The sequence below is a fragment of the Brachyistius frenatus genome, unplaced genomic scaffold (assembly GCF_029030835.1).
Source record: "Brachyistius frenatus isolate BFR_SWC_R1_liver_20210118 unplaced genomic scaffold, ASM2903083v1 Contig_2, whole genome shotgun sequence".
NCBI lineage: Eukaryota > Metazoa > Chordata > Actinopteri > Embiotocidae > Brachyistius > Brachyistius frenatus.
Window position 1 is genome coordinate 4,854,259 of NW_027210601.1, and position 13,575 is coordinate 4,867,833.

The window sequence follows — 13,575 nt, forward strand, 5'->3', positions numbered from 1 at the left end:
CCAAGTGGCAACCTACTGTAACGTCACCTATTAGTTTGTGAACTGATGTTTTAAAAGCCTCAAGTTAGGCATTTAGGCATTTTGTCCATTGCCATCTTGTTTTTTTGAAGCCAGAAGTGACCATGTTTTGAACAAACTGGGGTGAATGAGTGGTTTATCTGCCTCTATCTGACTGAGAACCAGAGGACACTATGCCCACACACCGATACGGGAAGCCTGACTGCATCCCAGGTATGTCAAACCAGGCATGCACCCAAACATTTAGCTTTTTGATGCCAAATATCTATTTAATTATGTGACTATTTTCAGATGGACCACCAGAGCACCGATCAAAAGGAGTGAAATTAGCAAATTCCACAATAATGACTTCATAAGTTGAAAGTTGAATGGTGGAGGATGGAAATTTCATTGCAGTCTTTAGAACCAGAGGCTTTTTGAAACCTGCCCCTAGTGGCCCTCTGTGACAATGCACTTTAAGGCACTTCCATGTTTGCTTTTCTATTTAGACTCTGAAAATTCCATTTTTATACACAGTGTATGCCTTTTACTTTGGCATTTTGACTCACATCTTTAAAGGGTGTTTGTTTTGTCAGGATACAAGTTCATTCTTTTAGTTTATCTATGGCTTTAGATAAAAACTAAAGTACAAAATACAGTAATTTAAATAATAAAAATGCATATTTGTGGAGCTTAGATGAAAAATAAATGTGTTTGTTTTTACAATAGTGCTTTCAGTTATGCTACATCAATAATTAACATCAAGAGAGTTGTTGTGTACTCTCTTCTGCATGTTCTGTGTTTCCATAACACTTGTGCTGTTCCTCTTCCTCATTTCATTACAGGAAGTGAGTTGCAGTCAGATTCAGAGCTGTCACCATACTCTGTGACATGTCATTTTCGTAAACACTTGAGAACATGTTACATCTCTAGTACTGGAAGCTGCTGCTGCCACCATGTGCTGTTTGGGCCATCATCTCACTCACCGTACTTGATGCCATCACAGGAGGCGAGCTATAAATTCCTCAGGTCAGTGTCTACAATTTACCTCATCTATCGTTTCTCTACAGACAGAACTGTTATTTCTCCATACTAGCCATCTGAACATTGTATAACTTAATAAACAGGATCTGTTGAAATATATTTGCACAAACATGTTTTCCTTAACTATAATATCACTTATGTAATATGACGAGGACTTTGCAATGAGAACTGGATTTGCAATTCACTATATCGCTGATACTGTCGTGGTCAGTACGCAAAGCTGGGTGTTGCAATGGAAAATTGGGTTGATAGCATCTAGCCTCAGCTTCCCCATTCTGCAACGAGTGTGTCAGTCAAGATAGCTCAATGGGAAGAAAGTTCCAAACTTCATGGCACATCAGCAGCAAGAAGTTCAGTGGTATAAAACTACAGATTGATACGTCTTTCCCTTTCTGTCCTGACTTCAGGCTTGAGTCTGGTCCATCTGGAGGATGGGGAATATGATGCGAGGTGTGAGTGCCAAGAACAAAGTCGACACCGACAACCTTGACAGCTCTATCAAGGGTAAGATCTCCTTGCAACTTCTATTTATTAAAGAGTATTTTAAGAGAGCTGAGTAAAAGCTTTGTCTGCTGCTGTCAGCTTCAGCTGTTATCCATTTTAAACAGGAATGTCTGCTATTTCCACTGATAGCATTTTGCCCTCTCTCTGCACTAAAGCACATGGATTTCTTGATAACTAGAAAGGACTTTACTTGCATGTTGGGCACAGCTACGATAATCTGACAATATCAGACACTCACGAGATAGCAAGCTACACCCAAACATAAAACAAAACACTCAAACAAAATTAATTGACAATATTTTCTGCCTGAGGCCTGCTATTGGACATTTTTGGTCATTTCCAAATCATGATGTCTATGTATAAGCATTTGGCTGTGTTTGTATATGCTGAAAATATTGCTCTTGGTAGGTGATGAAGACGACATGGTGGTGGTGCTCCAGGACTACCCTTCTCCTGAAATCAGCATGCCCATCTACAGAATGGGAGACAAGCTGCAAATAATTGCACAGTACGCTCATGTTTTGACATAAAAGGAATTTGTAACATTGACAGACTAAGTTCGCAGTTTAGGGAAGTAGTCACAAAAAAGGTCAGTTGTTGATTCCTCTTTGTCCCTTTATGGTTATTAGAGAGGCTTATTGGTTGAGAGTCCGCTCTGTCCAAACGGGGAAGGAAAACTACATACCCAACAGCCACGTGGCAAAAGTGTACCATGGGTAAGTAAAATTAAACTGACATCTTCCAGTATTGGCCAAGTTGGTCTATTTAAAAGTGCATCTTTTTTTGGCTATTGCTGCTGATTTTAAGGTTATGTGTTTCTATAAACGGGATTTTATTCATCAGTTTAAAAAATGCCACAAGTATCATCTGAAATTAAACTCATCATGTATTTTCCGTTTTGTTAGTTGGTTGTTTGAGGGTGTGGAGAGGCAGAAGGCTGAAGAGCTGCTCCTTCTACCTGGGAACAGAGTGGGCTCTTTCTTGGTGCGGGAGAGCTCCAGGGAGAGAGGTAGGGACATTTAATGTTCCCAACAGAGTGTGCAACAGGCTCATTTAGTTTGGTTTGAATTCTGTTTTCTGTAAAGGTTCAAATGTGGCATCTCAGCAGAAGAAATGAAACAGTTTCCCATCAATGAGGCCAAAGACTACTAAGCTTAGCCAAACTTCTCCCTACTGAGCATTAATGGACAGATATGAGAGTGGTATTAATTTTTCTTATCAAACTCTCAACAAAAACACAAATAAACATAAGTCCCAAAAACTATTCTTGGAGACACGTCGGAGGTTGTGCAGTACTTTGGTCAACGCATGTTGTGTTTAAATGTGCTAAACTGACTTGACATGACTCTTATTGTAAGTTGGTTTTCCTGTGCAGTTATGTCTGGATCTGAAACTTTATTCATAACACCACAGCATTGACCTTCACGTTACTTCTGCTTTTACTTTGTCCCAAAATGATTGGATCAATAATTATTGATGTTCTTACATTTATACCATTATGTGCATATTTCCTAGAACAGAGCAGTTTGGTTATTGAAAACCTATTGTTAATTCATGGTGTGTGTCATCCTCAGGTCTGTATTCGCTCTCAGTGAAGCACAGGATGGTAAAGCACTACCGTATCTTCAGACTGGACAACAGCTGGTACTACATCTCCCCACGTCTCACTTTCCAGTGCCTTGAAGACATGATCAACCATTACTCAGGTGGGTAGATCCACAGATGATTACATATCTAACTAAAGAGAGAGATGTTGGAAACAGATATTGTGACATGTAGAACTGCAAACAAGCACACAAACGGGCTTATGCTTATCACATGAGCTTAAATAACCCCTTTTTTTCATGTTCTTAATATAGAAGTGTTTTTTAGTCAGTGCTTTATTTTCAATGTATTTCCTGCTCTGACAGAGCATTTTTGGCACAAAACAGGAAATGAGATACAGCACACATGCTTGGTAATAACCACTAGAGCATATACAGTGAAAAAGTGTTGGTGTTAATTATCTCCAACACATCCCTTACACAAGTTTTGTTTGTGTGTTTGCTTGCGCAGTCGAGTGTGCGAGTGGTTCATGCAAATTATGCAACTTAATGCTGGTTCTGTGTTTTGTACATCCCCTATCTTTTTCTCTTCAGACTCTGCAGACGGACTATGTTGTGCGCTAACCTCTCCCTGTCTGTCGGGCACAACCCCGCCACTAGATGCAAGTCCTGGAGCTCCACCTGTAGTCATGCGATGCAACTTTGACTGGAAGAAAGTAGACAGGTACAGAGGAGACTAGGAAAAGATATTTAGTAGTTTGAATCATGTTAGGATAACATGATGATTCTGGCAGATGATAATTTATTCGGTGTCACCTGTTGCTGGCCTTAGCAATAGATTGGGATACAATTATCCTTGTTATGGATTAATCTCCCAATTAATTTATCTATTTATCAATTAATTACTTGAAATGTTAACTATTATGAGAGAAGAGCAGGAAACCATCAAACTGGTACCAGATATGAAAAATGATTGACATAACTTAGGTAATTATCAAAATAGTTGCAGATTAATTTTCTGTTTCAGTTCTGATATATAAGCTCAAATCACGTTTTTTTTTTTTTTTTTTTTTTTTAACCGGATTTTTGATTTGATGACAGATATTTGCACTGAGTTCAACCTTTTTTCGAAGGTGGAAAAAAAATGGTGAATTGTCATTTATGTCTTCATCCCCTCCATTTACAGGAAACAGCTGGTCAGCTCAGACAGCTACAGTGACAATATGGTGAGCTATGGAGTGAGGAACAGCATCGCTGCCTACATGTCCTTCTCTGGTGATCAAGATTCTGTTCAGCTGAGAGGGGACAGCAGGAAGAGGAAAAGTAAATCTATGTATGCACTCCCTGAAAATGACTTCTAAGAGACAGCAAGGGCGGTTCAAAAGATTGGAATGCCCTCAAGTGAAGGTCAATACAGGGTGTCCTTCTCTGAAATGTACAACACACTCCCAATGTCAGCTGAGGGCTGTACAGAATGGACACTTGTATCGCAAACACCGAAGTGTGTTGTAGTTTCCAGTGTGAGCACTTTGGAGATACCCTACCAATTTCACTTTGACTCAGATTATAAAAAGGAAGAATGTGGAGTTAAACTGGATGACGGTGCAATTAAACTGTGATGTGTATGCTACACATGGGCCAAAAAACAAAGCCTGGCATTATGATGGTAACAAGGAGACTTGAATGCTATGGACACTGTTTGGTGGTAGTATTACTGTGTAAATGAGTATTAGTGGTGTTCAAACTATTTTCCTGTGTTGTTTATAAATGGTGAACAGTTGGTCATATTGTGACATGAATAACCTTGCATTGATTGATTTTTTTTTGCTACATTGATGCATTCTTGGGTCATTTCATTGATTTGATAAATGTTTTCACAAACAGTGACACATTTACACAGAGATATGGAGTTACACTATTAAACTAGATAGAGTGTTCATTATAAAGTTGGCCAATACTTACATATATGTCCATTCAGTCTATGTATCATACAGGATTTGGTGTTCAGCAAAAATGATTGTTTGATTGGAAAATACATTTTATTGATGATCCACTTAGTGGAATGCACAGTGTGTGGAAACAAGCGACAGTCACACTATAAATCTATTAGACATGTTTGACCAGCGAACATAAATTCCAACTCTGAATCAGAGGACATGATCTCATGTTGTTCACCCTGTCAGTGTTATTTGTACTGTATGTCAGACATTTTCAGCCTTTGGGAAATTTCTTTAAACTCTGACTATAATGGGCAGAGGTTCTGATAATGTCTAAGTCTCTTATTGCCTGTGACAGCCTCACTATTTACGCATGGTCACCATATGACAGACTGATTGAACAACTGCCATTTAAAAAGTTATAACTAACTGCATATCTTGACTAAAAGCATGCAAACAGTGAATGTTTTTCACATCACAGTGGAATTATTTGTGCTAAAAAAAAAACCTCACACCAAACTCCCCTGTAATATGTTTCATATATGTGTTTGGGCAAGTTCCTCTTTCATGTTTCGTATCTGGACCTTTTAATCGCTGACCCCAAATAGCAGACCTTATGTGAAAACATCAACTTAGGTCGAAATAAAGACAGAAGTATGTGTTGTTATAACAGACTGTGTCTTTTTATACAGTCTAGGGTTGTTATCTTTAGCTTTCCGCTCACTACTGGTGCATTTCAGTCGGAAAGTAAAGTATGACAAATATGTCTGAGAATGTCAGCAGAAGCCCATCAGTCAGTGAGGAAAAGTTCAAGGTAACTGCATGTTAGACATTACTGTTACTGAGACGTGAGTGCTGTCTTACACTTTAAAGCTTTTGGGCCTCACACAAAATATTCACAAAATAAAGTGAAAGTGTTGCAAATTATACATTTATTGGTTGGAAATAAAAAAAAAAAAAGAAGCAAAATTTTGCTTCAAAAACATACTTATTTTGTTTAAGCTTTGCTTTTCACGTGAAATACTGGACTGTTTTACCTCATTAGGCCTCTAAAATATTTAAAGAACAAAGTCTAAGAAGGGAATAAAAGAGGTCATTAGCAGAAAAGATTGAGACATCGGAAACTCACCATGGGGCATTTACAGAAAACGTGTGCTGTCTAAAATCAGTTTCAGGAAGTTGGTATACATCCCAGAACATATGTGCCACAAAGTTAGCAGGCTTGCCAACTTTATTTATTTGTTTTCATTAAATTTACGAGCCAACTGTGTGTGATCAGTCAAGACAAGCTCAGCACTTTATTCTACATCAAAGAGAAGGATCAAATAGTTGTGTTGCCTTGTTTTAAAGTCTCGTAAAATATATGCAAGTAACCGATTGGGAGTGAAGTCAAAAGAGATGTGTGTGTGTGTGTGTGTGTGTGTGTGTGTGTGTGTGTGTGTGTGTGTGTGTGTGTGTGTGTGTGTGTGTGTGTGTGTGTGTGTGTGTGCGTCTGTGTGTGTGAATGGAACAATCAGTGATGCAGACAAACACATCTGGTAACCTACTGCTGTGCCATGCGGCGACTGCTGTCCAGTCAGCATTACTCACATCAGGCTGCCTCTCCAGACCACGTGTAACCAGTCTAAAAAAGACTGGAGACAAAACCATGAGAAAATTGTGCTCCAAATGAATTAGCAGTTCATTAACACCTGTATAATTCATTGTCAGTTATTTATAGATATCCGTAACTATCAGTGGGAACAAAAATGTGAAGAACGAAGGAAAGTTATGAAGATAGGGGTCCATCAAAGGCCACTTATATATTCAAAATAAACTGAACTCTCCCTCAGACCACTCTCTTCATCCATATTTACATCATTGAAGATCCAACGAAAAAAACAACTCTTCCCTGAAGTCAGGCAAGTATTTACTGTAATACCGGCGCACATAGGAAAGACAATACTCCGTCACCCTGCCAATCATCACACATCTGTGTGTGTACATGGTGAAAACAAAGGCCCTCAGTGGGGCGAAGAGCGGAAGAATTACAGCTCAAACTTAACTAAATCAGATACCCGTACGGTGCATGCTGTTTTACAAGAAAAACCCCACGTTCAGGATGACTTTATGATGAACAAACGAGATTCAAAGTTGAGTTCACTGTTCTCCATTTGACTTTTGTTTGATGTTACTAAGATGTAAGCACCAAGGAAAACTCTCAAACAATTCACTCTGGCCTTTACGTTTTTTTTCTTCCTGAATGAAAACAAAAAGAGGAAGAAGAGTTAAGGGGTGTGCATGTCTCCAAGAATGGGATCAAGGCACAGAGAGAAAAGGGGGATAAGTGAAGGAAATTAAGAGATGGAGGGAGATTCCTTTTCCAACAGCCTGTTTTCTGTTAATCAGGTTCTTCTAATCTTACCACATCCTCCCCTCTACCCTGAGGCCCAGCTGTCCAAACCTCTGACTTCACCATTGAATATTCACTGTGGATCTGCAAAGAAATCCACATAAATGTTTCCTTTGCTTTATCAAAAAATACGCTGCTTTAATTAAAGCTGCTGCTTTCCTTCGCCGAAATCTTACTTTCATCACGTGAAAATTTGGATCAATCTTGAAGTGGACATGTCTTGGAGATGTTCTTGAAGGTCAATTTTCATTGTTCATATAAATTAAGATTTTATATAAGTCTTTCTCTTTTATTCTGTTTTCAGGGGTCATATATTTGGTCATTCATCTCTTGACAGAAAATCTTGCACTGTGAGCTGTTGTTACTTTTAGCTTAATTTCGTGTGAAAAGTGACGTTCCACTCTAACTTGAACTCAGACCACTTCCTGCAGGTGTATTATAGAAATGATTCTAAATTTCTATCTTGCTCTAGCTTTAAAATGGACACAGACAGGGCAGCAGCAGACACAAAGATAATAATGTAATTTTATAATGACACCATAAGAATTGCACAGGGATATAACAAATGAACTTACGCTGAGTGAAAAGGGATTTGACAGTTTTCAGCAATGCTGTGAATAACCTCATCCAACAACTGCTGTCAACAACACTGAGTGTTCGCCTCTGAGACAGCACATGAGAACATGGCCTTTAATGTTGAACCAGGGGCCCGAGCCAATACACACAACCAAATCCAAGGCTGTCCAGAGAGCCAGGGAAAAACAAACAAAAACTGAACATTTAAAAAAAAAAGAAGAAAGAGCTCCAAAGGTCCACATCTTTGCCAGGGAATTGGACGGCCTTATGTGATCTGAAAGGAATCTATGATTGCTCCCATTCCTGAAGCCATTTCTCATAAATATGACACAATGTGCAGGGATGTTCATTGTGCTTAGGTTCTTTTTTAACATCTCTGTCTTATAAATTAAAAGGCAAAGGAAAAATAGGTAATAAAACATGGTGACTATCACTAACAGTGAACAGTAGCATCAGTGTGCCATGCTGTGCTTTTTTATTGACTTGAAGGCTGGTTTGTGCAATGAAAAGGAAAATCTTACTTGGCTTCTAACAGCTTCTTTATTAGGCAGACTTGAGTGATCTTGTTAACAGTTTTAGTTAGGTGTGTTTGGTATGAAGCCGAACAATACAGGCGCATTTTAACAGCCAAATAAAAATGTCAAGAAAACTGTGAAGCAAGTTCGAATGGGCAAAAGAGAGAATATTTTTGAAGAAAACAACTTTTCGGATCTGGAAAGCTTCAGTCAGGCCGAGGCACAAGTGAGTTTTTCTGGGAAGCGGTTAAAGGACAGATTTTTGGATTAAAATGAACAACCTGGCTCTGCTGTCATTCAACCGCATAGCTGACTTGGAGCACAGAGCATCCTGCCTGCTGTAAGCAAACAGAAGAGGTGGAGAGATCCTCTCAAGTTCACTTTGCACGAGGAGACTTTCAAGCAGCTCTTTGCAACGTGGCTTCCTATAATTAACACAAGATTCACAGAGGCACTTTATAATTGGAAATTCAGTTGTTGGTAAACCTGAATAAACACAGTTAGTAGTTTAATATACATGCATGTATCAGTGTGCCACAAAAAGTATTGTTAAGTGTTACTGCTTTGGCAGGTAAAACCACATCCAAAGACAAAAACTCTTCATAACTTTAAGTGTGCAGGAGGATCTCGTGTCTCTCTTTCTATTGCCTTCAGCTCCTGTTGAAGCACATCTGTCTCTGGAGAATGACAAGCAGGATGGCAGCTTTAAAGAAATTAGCATCAGGAATGAGTCTGAAGCCCTTCACAGTCAGTGAAATGACAGAGAAAATGAGGGCAATGAAGATAGATCGGTGTCAGGTCAGAACGTGGGAATGAGATGAATGTGTCACAAAGACAGAAAATAATATGTAATTGATGAGACTGGATCCGCTACAGAAGTGGCTAATACTTATTGAAAAGGCTAATACTTATTTGTCAAATATTTTGCAGCCGATCAGACATTAAAATTATTTTAAAAACATTCTAAAAATCATAGTTTACTAAGTACAAGATGAAAGTATAGTGTTCTTCGCTGACAGTCTGAAGCTGAACAAACAAGTTTTAACCGCTTCCTCTTGTTTTTCGCATTTCAGATGTCACAATGCCATGACATCACTGGTGGGTAAAAATATTGTGTCTTTCAAATGCTAACTTTTTCAAGAACTTTTTTTGTGTTGTAAGATTTAAACACGACACAACGATGACACATGAGCATTTCAGCTCCGAGAGGCGCAACATCCTGAAAACTTACACACTATACAGCTCCCCGCAGGGACGCCTACTTTTTTTAAATGTTTTTTTTAGCTGAAGGTGTGTAAGTTTCAGTCTGTGGTCATACTTTCTGAATGACTTTTTTTTATCATGCAAAGAACTGCATCTTTAAAGGAATACACATATTGGTTTTCTGATTAAAAGTTACATAATATCGTATATGTCCCCCATTAAATATGAAGGAACAGGCAGCAGCTGGTTTTCTGAGTTTACCGCCAAGATTGGAAAAAACTGTCTCAATCTCCATGAGAAACCAAAAAAGCGTATTCTATTTCCCAAAATGTTTTATTTTCCTTCACACTTTTCATTGCTACAGAATGAGGTAATGCAGGTAATGAATTTGTTACTACTAAAAACTCATCTACAGAAAAGAAGGGTAAAAAGTTCAAAGAAAAATAATAGAACAATGGTTTTATTGCCATGGAAACAATAATTACACCTGTAATATAAGCATGACGCAGTAAAATGTGATTACTTGCTCAAAACTCAGTCTGATCCTTTGGCTTGTATTTTGTATTGAATTAATGATATTCTGTTGATTATGACACAGAGAGCGACAATACTAACGTGACATGAAACCACCTTATCAGAGTGATAACGCTTCCTGTGTCGACCGTTATAAAGTTCACAAGACCTCAGACCTGAAGTAGTGGTCAGGCGTTGCAAATTAACACATTCACTGACAGAAGACTGACAAGTTTGCGTTTTTTCATCTAAACTTTCTGAGAGGAAAACTGATCAATTATGCAAAAGATCCCTGTGGTTGCGATGCTGTAATTGTTGATCAGTCCTTTCATTAAGAGTATTAAATGTGCTGTTACTGAAATCCAGTTCACATCCTGCGACCCAAAAGCACATCTGACAGCCTTTAAAACTACATCTTTGTTTTATTGAACTTTTCATACCTGTGACTCAAGAAAGTCTTAAATGTGAATTTTGGCAGCATGTTGAATGGAAAATGCAGGAGTGTGTGTGTGTGTGCGTGTGTGTGTGTGTGTGTGTGTGTGTGTGTGTGTGTGTGTGTGTGTGTGTGTGTGTGTGTGTGTGTGTGTGTGCGTGCGTGTGCGTGTGCGTGTGCACCTTGTTGCTTTCCAAGAAAAATGACAGGCGGTATTTCTAACTGCGGCGAAGCAGTTGTTTATTTTATTAAATAATAAAATACTAATGCAGAACTTGAATTGCATATAATTCCTCTCCTTAACAATGAACTGCTGAATGTCTTACTGACACGTAGTCTGCATGGACTGCTTGCAACCCACAATAATTCTTTCTAGCTGCTTCACAACACAGAAATATCTCATCCGTCTCTCTTACCAATAACACAAATAGTGGAAAAGCAGGACTCATCAGTTTGTTGGTCTGAATGTTTCTTAGGTAAGTGCAGTCTTAATGATAATAACAAGCCACCGGTTTATGCCACGCAAGCATCATCCTCACAGATCAACTATTCCTTTATCAGGCTGTCCTCTGGCATGGAGACCATCCACAGCAAGAAGCTGGACATCATCCATGTGGAGGGAGAGACTGCTGGAGCCAAACAGACAAACAGCAGACCAGAGAAGAATGACTGCTTGCAGTAGCTGACGTGCAGCTGACGTGGAGCTTCGTGTGCGTCCCAGACACACACACACACACACACACACACACACACACACACACACACACACACACACACACACACACACACACACACACACACACACACACACACACACACACACACACACACACACACACACACAGAAGCCTGTGCAGCTGGAGGCACTCTAGATGCCTGTCTGACAACCAGCTAGTGAACGTCAAAAGTCAAGTCTTGAAGAGTGGGAGATGGAGCCATGTTTCAATATGTAGTAAAGGGTTGGAATGTACACAGACAAGACAGATACAAATAGGCAATGAGCAGACTGATAAACAGACACACACACTCCTGCAACCATAAACATCCAGCGAGGACATCTTCAAGTTTACAGGACATACAGACCCCTTTCATTCTGACACAACTCGAAATGAGCAACTGTCTCAGATCTTCATGAACTTTCACAGAAAACCATCTATTCTGACTGAAGACATGATCCACGTGTAACATATTATGATGTTTGGCATCAAGCATCTACTCCCTGCACAGCTGTTGTTACAAATATAGATTGCTCTAAGAGTTGAAGGGGATACGATCACAAGTAAAGCTGTTAATTCATATTAAGCATGGCCCTGTTTATTGGATATGACTGTGTTTACAGCATGATGCAAAGTAGCATGTCAATGGAATACTCCCTTTGTGTCCACTGTTTCCACAATGGTTTTGCGTTTCATCTCGGAATTAACAGCAGACTATAGCCTACCGCAGACGGAGAAGTAATGGAAAAACTCATTAGGATGGATCTTGACAGCAGAATTTTCCGAGGCCTGGTAGTGGTGAGGAGATACATGGAAAACTCATTGTGCAACCAAACACCAGCCATATCTCTCGCTCATTTTCTCTCAATTATGTGACCAAGATGAAGTCATCATTACTTAATCTGCCACGTGATGATGCCAGTCTCCACAAAAAAAAATTCATTCAGCAGTGTCCACAATATACAAGTAGCATATCATGCCAGGTATGTTCGGTATGTGATTGGTCTAGGTCTGAGAGGGACCATTTCTCAGTACCAAGGAGGGGAACATTCCTTCATTCCTGCATCCATTCTCCCCCAGACCTTTTCATTACATAATGCACTGGGATGCAGACTCAACATACTTCTATCTTAACCCGCCAACTGTTAAAATCATTAGTGCTAAGTGAAAAGAAAAATGACACGTAGTTCAAAGAGTGGAAATTGAACAGATGCCCAAAAACTGACTCTGTGAGGTGACATATCACGACTGTAATGGTCTACATTTTCTGGTTTACATCCAAAAAGCTCTTAATTAAATATGAAAATATTCAACTGAGAAAATAAAAACAATGCAGCCCTCATGCACAAGGTTGTGTTTGAATGAACTATGATAAGGAGTTTGCATGTGTATGGTTGAATTACAATAACAATATATAGGGAGAACGCTCTAGTTGTTGGAGATAGTCTGACATCTAGTGGGCAATGTGAAAAATCGTTTTAAGAGTGTTTCCAAGAGCCAAGAGAGTGAGCATGATGGGATTCATTACGGAATATGTTTATGTAATTTAAAGTCAAAGTAGTAGACCACTGTGGTAGTCTAATGTTTGACCCTTGGCTCCTCTGCAAGACCAGGCAGGTCCATGGTCCATATTACATTTTGTGCTAGTGTTTACTAGAACTGCTGTTTGCAGTTTTGCAATTAAAATGATTTCCATAGCTCAAATGACACGCAATAAATAAAGGGTGTTTTGGAGCCCTGGGCGAAATTGTCTTCTTCGCCTGGTTGAAGCATTACAGCCTTGAGCTCGCAAATTATGGAGTAAATCCGTGTGTTAAAACGTAAGTGGCAATATCCATCATCAGAATAATTGACTACAGCCTAAAAGTTTCGAATGTGCGCATACCTGTTCAGGAAATGTAGGTCCACATGAGTTCTGTACTGTTTTGAAGGTCTCAGGTAGGGAAGTTGATGCTATATCAGTTGTACAGCTACCGATTAATAGACACCCGGTTCATCTCGTAAAAATAACCATATGATTTCCAGTTAATCGATGCATTTTTTTTTTCCTCTGTATTTTTTTTTTTTTTTTTTTTTTTAATGAAATGCCAAATTGACGTATTCAACCAACAAGAAGCGAAAAGAACTCCCGGAACCTTTTGGGCTCTTAAAACCTCCGGATATCTTCCAATGACGGACCGTCGGGTGTCACACCATTTAGG

The 13,575-nt window shown here is 39.2% G+C and overlaps 2 protein-coding genes across 2 annotated transcripts in view; one reads left to right on the plus strand and one right to left on the minus strand.

Moving 5' to 3' along the window:
* ccn4a (cellular communication network factor 4a) overlaps positions 1–13,385 on the minus strand; it is a 34,035-nt gene extending 20,650 nt beyond the window's left edge. Inside the window, exon 1 of the mRNA XM_069695130.1 lies at positions 13,260–13,385. The gene's annotated coding sequence lies outside the window, so the exon portion shown is untranslated. The remainder of the gene's footprint in view (positions 1–13,259) is intronic.
* sla1a (Src like adaptor 1a) lies at positions 878–6,298 on the plus strand. Its single transcript, XM_069695088.1, has 8 exons — positions 878–1,026; positions 1,449–1,545; positions 1,954–2,053; positions 2,175–2,261; positions 2,451–2,554; positions 3,120–3,251; positions 3,684–3,813; positions 4,276–6,298. Exons 2-8 carry the CDS (start codon positions 1,473–1,475, stop codon positions 4,448–4,450), a joined length of 801 nt encoding a protein of 266 aa, XP_069551189.1. The 5' UTR covers positions 878–1,026; positions 1,449–1,472; the 3' UTR covers positions 4,451–6,298.
* Positions 13,386–13,575: the final 190 nt, after the last annotated feature.